At 39.3% G+C, this 10,468-nt stretch overlaps 2 protein-coding genes across 2 annotated transcripts in view; one reads left to right on the plus strand and one right to left on the minus strand.

Moving 5' to 3' along the window:
- Positions 1-4,773, plus strand: part of gle1 (GLE1 RNA export mediator) — a gene marked incomplete at its 5' end in the record, with an annotated part of 12,020 nt that extends 7,247 nt beyond the window's left edge. The window contains 7 exon segments of the mRNA XM_014014614.1: positions 629-841; positions 922-1,112; positions 1,183-1,312; positions 1,385-1,489; positions 1,572-1,654; positions 1,733-1,796; positions 4,183-4,773. Of these exon segments, the coding sequence (XP_013870068.1) occupies positions 629-841; positions 922-1,112; positions 1,183-1,312; positions 1,385-1,489; positions 1,572-1,654; positions 1,733-1,796; positions 4,183-4,251 (855 nt within the window).
- A 162-nt stretch (positions 4,774-4,935) lies between these two features.
- On the minus strand, positions 4,936-10,112 carry ptgesl (prostaglandin E synthase 2-like). Its single transcript, XM_014014615.1, has 6 exons — positions 9,591-10,112; positions 9,437-9,492; positions 7,601-7,753; positions 7,309-7,509; positions 5,979-6,096; positions 4,936-5,904 (listed from the first exon to the last, which is right to left on the minus strand). Exons 1-6 carry the CDS (start codon positions 10,095-10,097, stop codon positions 5,764-5,766), a joined length of 1,176 nt encoding a protein of 391 aa, XP_013870069.1. The 5' UTR covers positions 10,098-10,112; the 3' UTR covers positions 4,936-5,763.
- Positions 10,113-10,468: the final 356 nt, after the last annotated feature.

Genomic DNA, 10,468 nt, shown 5'->3' on the forward strand with positions numbered 1-10,468 from the left:
TATATATATATTAGGGGTGCAACAATACATGTACCCGTATCGAAACTGTTCTGTACAGTGCTTTAGGTTCAGTACACATTTTTTAAAATTATTTTATCAACTTGTCTTCTGAAGATGCTCTGTGTTGAAGGATCAGTGGATCTGTGCTCGACAATGCAGCCTAGGTGGAGTAGTCGAACACAGATCCACTGATCCTTCAACACAGAGCATCTTCAGAAGACAAGTTGATAAAATAATTTTAAAAAATCTGTTTTGTTCGATACAAGGGTGTATTGAACCTAAAGCACTGTATTGAATGGTTTGATATGGGTACATGTATTGTTGCACCCCATATAAATATACAGTATATATATTTATATTTCTCATTCAACCACAGTTAAATTCACTCTGTCTAGAAGGCACAGTTTATATGGATAGCATTTATTTTTTACAATAACAAGCTGGAATGAAAACAAGCAAAAATGAAATAAAAGTAACGACTTTCTACTTGTTGCCTTTTCTTAAATGTAAGGAGTACAAAGTAAAAAGTAGGCTGAAAATAAATTACTCAAAGTACAGACACCCAAAAATTCTACTTAAGAACAGTAACAAAGTATTTGTACTTGGTTACTTTACACCTCTGGCTCAGACAAAGAAACTGAAGCTGGAGCTGCAGAAAGCAGCCACCATCCCCATCAGCCAAATCTCCACCAACTCCGGCTCGCAGCTCAGAGAAATCTTCGAGCGTCTGGACAAGCTGCTGTCCGGACGAGCCGTGGTGTCCGGCGGGAGGTCCGTGTCCACCTCGCAGCACCCGCAGGCTCTGGAGTTTGTCGGCTACAAGCTGGCGGAGAAGTTTGTGGTGAGTCGTTGGAATATAAACCTGAAACGATCGTGTCTCTGAAGCAACGAGTGGATTTGGAGTTCATGTTCTCCTGGTAGAAACAAGGTGAGGAGGAGGTGGCGTCTCATCACGAGGCAGCCTTCCCCATCGGTGCCGTGGCCTCTGGGATCTGGGAGCTGCACCCACAGGTGGGGGACCTCATCCTGGCCCACCTGCACAAGAAGTGTCCCTACTCGGTCCCGCACTACCCTCCGATGAAGGACGGCACGCCCGTGGAGGAGTACCAGAAGTGAGTGTCTCAGAAAAACACACCTCTGCAGTTTGTTTTCCAGCCGCCGTCACCTGGTTTCCTCCCACAGAATCCTGGGTTACCGCGTGGACGACGCCGGGGTCGAAGGTCAGGACAGTTTTCTGAAGAGGATGTCCGGGATGATCCGACTCTACGCCGCTCTGATCCAGCAGAAGTGGCCCTACGGCTCCAAGCAAGGGGTAAAAAGTGTTCCACGTCCCGTTGACGTCCCGCTCAAATGACCGCCCACTGACGCTGTTTTTGTTTCTCAGTCCGCTCCTCACGGCTTGAACCACGGCTGGCGCTGGTTGGCTCAGATGCTGAACATGGAGCCTCTGGCAGACATCACTGCCACGCTGCTGTTTGACTTTCTGGAGGTGAGTCCTGACCCGGATGTCTTCTTCGCACCGATGTGGTCCAAAGATATCTGAGAAAAGAGCTGTGGCTCGTCTCTTTCAGGTTTGTGGCAACGCGTTGATGAAACAGTACCAGGGTCAGTTCTGGAAGCTCATCCTGCTGCTGAGAGACGAGTACTTCCCCAGGTACAGACTCAGGTTGAATCCTCGGCAGCAGAAAGGTTTGGAGAAACGGTTTGATTCGTGAAACTCTGGTTTGTTCAGGATTGAAGCCGTGACCAGCAGTGGACAGATGGGCTCCGTCATCAGACTGAAGCAGTTCCTGGAGGTGAGTTTGTCTCTGAACCATCCTTAAGTTGGATGTTTTGTCTGTGAATATTAAAGGGATTCCTGATTAGTTGTTACATTAGACTTTATTTGATAAACATTTATTTTAACTGTAAAATAAAGACTGTAAAAATACTGTAGGATGTTTAGTTTTGTAAACTTTTTAAAACATATTTTAACACGGACGGAGACACACAAAGCATTCTGGGTAAATGACGTGGATAGGTCCTCGGTGCGAGGCTGCTAGCGAGCTATATCCACCCTGAAGGTTAATCTTGGACAATATCTGATGATCGACTCTTTTAAATGAAACCAGAGAGCGTTGACAGAGAGGAGAAGGTAGAAATGACTCAGCCTGGAACTGAAAATATGGATGGAGGACAACAGAGCTGCTTCATGGAAGAAGAACCTCAGATTAGCCTGTTAGCCTTCGCGCTAGCACCAGCGCTATATTGCCTTATGTGTATTAGCTTGGCGCTAGCAAAAGTTAAACTGAGGTCCTCCATCCATATTTTCAGTTGCAGCTGAGTCATTTTTGTGTTCCCCTCTCTGTCATGTGGATGGAGGACCTCAGTGAAGAGAGGAGAATGTGTAGCGCTGAGCTAACACATATACTGTATATGGTGATAGCATTGGGGCTAACGCTAAAGCTAACAGGTTAAGCTGAGGTTGTTCTTCCATGAAGCAGCTCTGTTGTCCTCCATCCATATTTTCAGTTCCAGGCTGAGTCATTTCTACCTTCTCCTCTCTGTCAACGCTCTCTGGTTTCATTTAAAAGAGTCGATCATCAGATATTGTCCAAGATTAACCTTCAGGGTGGATATAGCTCGCTAGCAGCCTCGCACCGAGGACCTATCCACGTCATCATTTACCCAGAATGCTTTGTGTGTAAATAAAATGGCTCCGTCCGTGTAATATATTTTTAAACTTTTAGTTTAAAAATTATAAAAACTAAATAGCCTATGGTATTTTTACAGTCTTTATTTTACAGTTAAAATATATGTTTATTAAATAAAGTCTAATGTTACAACTAATCGTGGCAGGGTTCAACAAGATTTTATTTTTTTACCTGCCCCGGGCAGTCGGGTAATAGGATTTGTCAAACCCTGAATCGTGGATCCCTTTAAACAAAACACCCAGACTCTGTTAGACTTTTACATCAAACAAAGAATCAGGAAAAAGTTGTAGTTTTAGTCAAGTCGATCTTAGAAATTAAACCAGCATCCCTTGAAGGAATGCATCTGCCTGCTGCCTAGCGTGCAAAAGTTTTCAAATGACTCTCAGTACCACACCAGATTTTAGCTCAGTATCTTTAAACCTGACTGAGTTTTACCCAGTTTATTGTTTGCTAAAGCTGATTAGCTGTGGTGGCCATCTTTATTGCTTTGACTCAAACCTAATCAGTTGTAAGCTCAGAGCCAACGTCTGGTTCGTCTGGTTCTTTAGATAGACGGATATACGGTGTTTATTCCTTGGTGGCACACAGTAACTTTTATAATTATTGTTTAGTAAACATATGAGGCTAAACTGGAGACATAAAGTTGGTTCAAAAATTTTTTTGAAACTGAAAAAAAAGTTACACAGCCAGCCATATTTGTATTATATGATACAATGGCTTGCCATATACTCAGATTATGTGATACAACAACCTGTCAAGCATTTTTAAATATGACACAACAACTTGCCGTACTTTAAATTATGACGCACCAGCCTGCCTTACCTCATTATGATACAAACTACCATATTTTTAAATTACATGACACAATGGCCTGCCGTACTAGGTTATGATAGATAGTTATTTAAGAGATACAACCTGTCATATTTTTTTATTTGTATGATGACACAACGGCCTGACAATTTTCAAATTGACGCAGCATACCATAAATTGTTAATTATATGATACAATGTCCTGCCGTGTTTAATTTAAATGACACAACAGCTTGCCTTGCATCATGAATTATGATATAACCTGCCATGCCTAATGATACGGCAATCTATACCTTATTCATTTTATGAAACAACAGCATGCCGTACTTGATTATACAAGTAGTTTTGAACTTTTGTTTTATTAGTTTCAAATCTTTTTTCTTTTGTTCATTTTCAAAATTGTCTTTCAGTTTCAAATCATTTATTTTTTGTTCCAAAATTTTTCTTTCAGTTTAAAATTTGTTTTATTTTAAACAATTTAGCTTCATATAAACACATGAAATATTTTGTACTGGTGCTTTTCTAAAGCTTAGATGACAGCAAAGAAAAAAAGAATTGATCTGTTATCGTCATACTGAACACAGTTAGTCAGATGAACGTGCAGGTGTGGGATATGGATGAAAGGTTTATTATGAAAACAAGTGAATAAAAGCCACTCTCCTCCTCCTCCTCCCACGCAGACGTCCCTGCAGAACCGACAGATCAGTCCGCCCAAAGGCCAGCTGAGCTCCACGTTCTGGAGGTTGTGACGGAGGACGAGTTCCTGAAAGAACTGAATGAAACAGCTGCCGGAGTGACGGAACCTCAGTGAGGGAAGGAGGGCGGCTTCTGTAGCTTCTCTGGATCTTAGGAGAGTTTCTTCACATCGGAGGACTCTACCCGGTGTTTATACTTTTTAATTCATATCCTTAAACTAAAGGAAGGGGGGGGGGGGGGCACATGCCAGATGTATTAAAGTCCAGATATTCACCTTTTAGTTTCTTTATCTCACTTCAACACTAAGAAACTATCCAGGATCTGTTGTCCACATTCTAATAATGAACTCGAGCACAAAACGTCTGTCCAGTCACCGTCCAGAAGCTTTTTGTGACGTGAGAATGAGGTGAGGTGTCGCTGTCTGAAGCGTGTTAATCTTCCAGATTTGTGCGTTTTAAGCAAAAATATTTCCTCATATTTTGTTACCACAGAAAACCTGAATTTAGCTTTTTTTTTTAAATCATAGAAGTTGATAAATTTGAACTTTTTGCTATTTTTTCATAAATTAATTTGTGCTTTTGTTGAATCACTGTTAATGAAACTGAAAATTAAAAATACAAAGTGTTAAATTAAACTGAAGTTTTTCTTTTTCTGATTACAAACTGTTGGACTTGTTTCCTGCAGCAACAGTTTAACCAAACTCTGACAGAATTATGTCAAGTAGAATAAAAACAAGATTTGTTTTTTAAATGTTATTTTACTTTACATAAGTTGTTTCGATACAGTTAATTCCATTAATGTGCAGTAAACAGATTACACATTGAAGAAGTGCATTCTGACAGTCCTCAGAGAATCCCAGCCTTATCGCTCAACTGATCCTGAATCAGTTACAAGAAACAAACAATAAATACAAATCTTAAGGTTTCAGCACGAAAACTAGAGAAATCTACATGAGACGTTTATCTTCTGCTGATTTAACGCCCTTAAAATGAACCTCGAAGACAATTTTAGCTTTTGGTTTTCAGTTTTACTGTCCTTACATCATATAGCTGTTATAGTGGCCAAAAATTAACTATTTTTAAGCTGTTTTAACCAACATTTGTATTGAGGAGGGAAAGAATAACCATGTTTTTAAGACAAATGAAAATAAAATATGTACATTACATATTTTTCTATAAACAAGTTTAAATTAGCCAAAATTACTAAAATACATCAAGTTTCCTCTCTTACAAGATGCTGAAAGTGTCTAATTTAAACAACATTTTGGACACAGAAAAAAAAGTTTAAATTACTTCTTTAATTCTTATTGAAGAAGTAAAAGCAATACTATTTAATTAGACTTAAATTAGCAGAAAACTTGTGATTTCTGGATGCAGTTCTTCTTGTTCACCAGTAGATGTCGCTGAAGCAACCTAAAAGTTTTCCCACAGCTCAGTTCTGTCACTTCTCCGATGGTTTAACTCGTTCGTCTCGCAGGAAGTCGACCCGACTGGCCGTGAGCTGTTTTTATCCTTACAAACGAAGCGGATCTGGTTTCCCCGTGCGGGTCACGGTCCGTCTGGAGCTCAGAGTTTGCTCTGCGGTCGCCCCTCGTGGTTGAGCGTGGCCGTCTGCATGCGCGTGTACCAGTGTTTAACTTTGGTGTTCCTCATCATGTCGTCGAACGCCTGCAGGCCTTCCATCACCCTGAGGACTCCAAACACCGCCTGTGGACAAACCAGGACGTGAGCTCGGTTTTTTTTAAAGAAATGAAACCTTTTAATACGAGCTGAAGCCTCACCAGGTCCGCCAGGTTGGGCTGATTGCCGCCCATGAACTTCCTGTTCTTGCCGATGGCTGCCACCCAATCGTTGACGGCCTTGTAGAGATCCTGCCTGACGTCGTCCTGCAGGTTGTGTCTGAGTCAAAGGAGAGACTAATTAACCCCTCGTGTTCAAACGCTAACAAAACAAAATTTACATTTTCTGCGAAAATGCTGCGTGAATTTGTTAAAATGAAAAAAGTGAAAAATCAGCATGAAAATAGCAAAAATGTGATAAAGGCTGAACAGGGCAGAATTGTGGCTAAAGTCACCAGAAAATAGAAAATATTTGCAAAAATGTAGCATTAAAAGCAGAAAAGTTGTAACTACCAAAAAGACGTTGAAAGAAAATAAGAATTTACAAACAAAATATTTATGAACAAGAATGAAGCTGAAATTAGACAAAAGCTAAAACCAGCAGAAAAGCTCAAACTGAAGGATGTTTGCTGAATTAAGCAGTAAGAAGCTGAAATTATCACAAAAAGGAGAATTTAGCTGAAAAAAGCTAAAACAAAGTAGCTTAAACTAGCTGGAGCTGAAGGAGCACAAGTTTTCTGAATTAAGCCTTAAGAAAAGGAAATTACAAAAAGGTGAATTTAGCCAAATAAAAGCTAAAAATAGCTGAAAAGAAACCAAACAAAGCTGAAACTAAAAGGAGCTTGTTTTTGCTGAATTAAATAGTAAAAAGCTGAAATTATCACAAAAAAAGGTGAATTTAGCTGACAAACATAGCTGCAAAGTAACTAAAAAACCTGAAACTGAAGGCACGTTTGCTGAATTAAGCCAAAACAAAGCTGAGGAAAACAGCCACAACATGTATTTAGCTGAATGACTCAAATGAGCAAAAATAAAAACAGACGAAGAGCAGCTGAGTGCAGAAAATAAAAACGGCCGACTGAAGCTGAAAGCAGCACATCAAAATGGACATGAACAGGAAGTTTCAAAATAGCAGAAAAAATTTAAACAGATAAAATTAGCAAAAAAAAAAGCTGAAATTTTTCACAAAATAGTTTAAAAACGCAGAACCCGAACAAAAGGTGTAAAGATTCATAAACATTTTAAAGGGTTTTAAAGATGCTGAAGACAGTTCCATTCATTTTCAATGAGAAAAAAAGGCAGAAAAAGCTAAATATCTAAAAAAAAATTGTTGAACACTAAAAGTTATAGCTTGAAGGAGCTGAATGTTTTGACAGATAAACTGTTGAAAAAGCACAACTATTGCAGAATGAGATACCTGCTGAAAACTGGACGGAGTAAAACCAGATGGATGTTTTATAAAAACTCACACAACAGAAGACATTCGACTCACCGGCTCTTCAGTCTCTTTGATATTACATACATGGCTGCAGCTCCTACGTATTTGGCGAAGAAGCCCTCGACGCTACCAAACTTGCCCTCACGCACGATGTAGTCGAAGGAGGCCAGGGCCTCGCCGGTGGTCCGGTACACATTTGGAGATATTAGGTGCACAAGCCAATCGTCGGCCCACTGACGCCACTTCATCTCCTCTCTGAAAACAGGACAAATTTTCTCTTCAAGACAGTTTCAAAAATGTAAAACACGATACATTGACCTTTTTTTAATTTTATTTTGGTACTTACTTCTGCGTTCCCTTCTCGGGGTAAATCACGCCAGTTTCATCCTCGCTCAGCATCAGCCAGTACTTGTTGCTGTACTCCGTCACTTCTTTACCCTTTTCGTTCACGTATTTCAGCTCCGGGTAGCAGCGGATGATGTCAGTCATGCTTTTCTCCCTGGATCACAGAAAGTTTGGTTTTTGTATTCACCTTATGAGGAAAACGCTAGCTAAAAGTAGAAAAATGCTAGCTAAAAGTAGCAAAACACTAGGTACAAGTCATCAAAACCCAAATGAGAAAAGTAGCACAACAATAACTGAAACGCAAGCTAAAGCTAACAAACTAACTGGAATTAGCAAAAGTCTAGCTAAAAGCAAAAGCAAACAGAAATAAAAACACATCTACAAGTAGCAAAACACTACTTAAAAAACTAAAATTAAAAAAGGTTTAGCAATAAGGTAACATTAGCAAAATGCTAGCAAAAAAGAACAAAAAGCTAGCTTAAAGCTAAAAGTATCAAAAGTCTAGCTAAAAATCAAATGATTGCTAAAAGTTGCAAAATTCTAGCCAACGGGGGAAATACAAGCTAAATGTGTCAAAACAGTAGGTAAAATGAGCAAATGTCTAGCTAAAAAAAAAAACAAACACAATAGTTAAAACTTCAAATTAAAAAAGGTTTGGAAATAAGGTAACAGTAGCAAAATGCTAGCAAAAAGTAACAAAACACTAGCTACAAGTCAACAAAACCAAAATAAGAAAAGTAGCACAACACTAACTTAAATGCAAGCTAAAGCTAATAAACTACTAACTGAAATTAGCGAAAGTCTAGCTAAAAGCAAACAAATAAAAATACAATCTATAAGTACCAAAACAATAGTTAAAAAGCTAAAATTAAAGGTTTAGCAATAAGGTAACATTAATGAAATGATTGCTAAAAGTTGCAAAATTCTAGCTTAAAGCCAACGGAGGAAATGCAAGCTAAATGTGTCAAAACAGTAGTTAAAATGAGTAAATGTCTAGCTAAAAAAAAAGGTTCAAACTTCAAATTAAAAAAGGTTTGGAAATAAGGTAACAGTAGCAAAATGTTAGCAAAGAGTAACAAAACACTAGCTTAAAGCTAAAAGTATCAACTCTAGCTTAAAGCTAACAGAGGTAAAATACAAGCTAACCGTGATAAAACAGTAAAGTAGAAAAACACTAGTAAAAAGCCAACAGTAGCAAAATGCTTGCAAATGGTAAAACAGTAGCTAAAACTATCAAAAATCTAGTTACAAGTGAACAGTAGGAAAGCACATGCTAAAAGCTAAAATTAGCAAAAGTCTAGCTAAAAGTAGTGAAATCCTTGCTAAAAGTAAACAGAAATCAAAACACCATCTAAAAGTAGCAAAACACAAAATTAAAAACGGTTTAACAATAAGGTAACATTAGCAAAATGCTAGCAAAAAGTAACAAAACACTAGATGTCCAGCTAAATGTAGCAAAATGATTGCTAAAGTTTTCAAAACTAAAGCTAACAGAGGTAAAATACAAGCTGAACGTGGTAAAACTGTAGTAAAAAGCCAACAGTAGCAAAATGATGCAAATATTAAAACAGTAGCTAAAAGTATAAAACGTCTAGCTACAAGTCAGCAGTAGGAAAGCACAAGCTAAAAGCTAAAATTAGCAAAGGTTCAACTAAAAGCCAAACACAGAAAACTTATCTAAAGTTTGCAAAAGCTATAAGTAGAAACAGGTAGCCATGATTTAAATTAGCAACACAGTAGCTAAAAATAGCATAGAAACATTCATATATAAATATTAATAAATGCATTACATCTTAAATATTTATAAAACAGCTTTTTTCTGTAAACTTCGACTTACTTGTTGATCATAAAAGTCCTGATGGCGCTGATGATGACGGACGAGTCGTTGAGTTGCTGCAAACGAGCATGAAAAAGAAATTCACTGTAAACGTGATCTACATCTGAACAAAACAGCTTCAATGATGTCATCAAATGTGGGTGGAATTCTTCACCAGTTCTCCTCCGACCATCAGGATGGGAACCTTTCTGTAAGACGACCACTTGATTTCCTGCCTCATCACCGGGTTCACCTCCACGATCTCGTACGGCAGACCGTAGTAATCCAAGAAGGCCCGCACCTTGCTGCAGAACGGGCAGGTTTTGTACTGGTACATGGTCAGCTTTAAACCTGGTCCTGAGACCTGGTCCACCGGGTCCTGGCTCACGTTTCTATCCTCCTCAGCCAGGTGTTGCTCCTGCGCGGACAGATTCATGGTTTGGTATAATACCAGACCTCCGCCGAGCAGAAAGGCGCTGCCCAGCGCCCTGCCGTCTCCTGCCCGCAGAGCAGAGAGCAGTTTGGACCGGAACCCCGGGCCGCCGGTGGCGTAAGCCCTCCTAGACCCGTGTCCGCTGACATTGCCCAGCAGATAGGAGACGGTACCGGACCGTGTGACGGCTGGAGTCTGCAGAAAAGACCGGCCGACCTTACAGAGCGCTCGGACACTGGCGGCGGCCATGTTGTTTTTACGTAAACACCCACAATTCACTGCGATCACTGTAAAAGGGTTGTTAGTACCCTGAGTTTAGTCTGACAGGACGTGTGCTGCCTTCAGTGACAAAGAAAGGCGTCACGGAAGGATATTTAAACGGACTTTAAAGTGAAGACTGAATTTCTTTTTTACAAAGTGAACAGAGAAACATTAAAAACATAGGAAGATCACAAAAATCAAACAAAACTTCAGTTCAAAAGCTATAACATACTATAAAACACTATAAATTAAACTGTTATATAAAGCAGTGGTTCCCAAACTTTTTGTCTTCTGACCCACAAAATATCCATGGCAAAAACTTGTGACCCCAAATATTACTGGTCTGAGTACATGAACTT

The sequence above is a fragment of the Austrofundulus limnaeus genome, unplaced genomic scaffold, assembly GCF_001266775.1.
Source record: "Austrofundulus limnaeus strain Quisiro unplaced genomic scaffold, Austrofundulus_limnaeus-1.0 Scaffold117, whole genome shotgun sequence".
NCBI lineage: Eukaryota > Metazoa > Chordata > Actinopteri > Cyprinodontiformes > Rivulidae > Austrofundulus > Austrofundulus limnaeus.

Bases quoted from the DNA above. Each gene is read 5' to 3' on its own strand.
- ptgesl (XM_014014615.1), bottom strand. From the start codon at position 10,097: ATGGCCGCCGCCAGTGTCCGAGCGCTCTGTAAGGTCGGCCGGTCTTTT. The intron at 6,097-7,308 runs GTGAGTCGAATG...CCTTTGACTCAG, and splicing joins TCAAAGAGACTGAAGAGCCG to ACACAACCTGCAGGACGACG. The intron at 5,905-5,978 runs GTGAGGCTTCAG...GTTTGTCCACAG, and splicing joins AGCCCAACCTGGCGGACCTG to GCGGTGTTTGGAGTCCTCAG.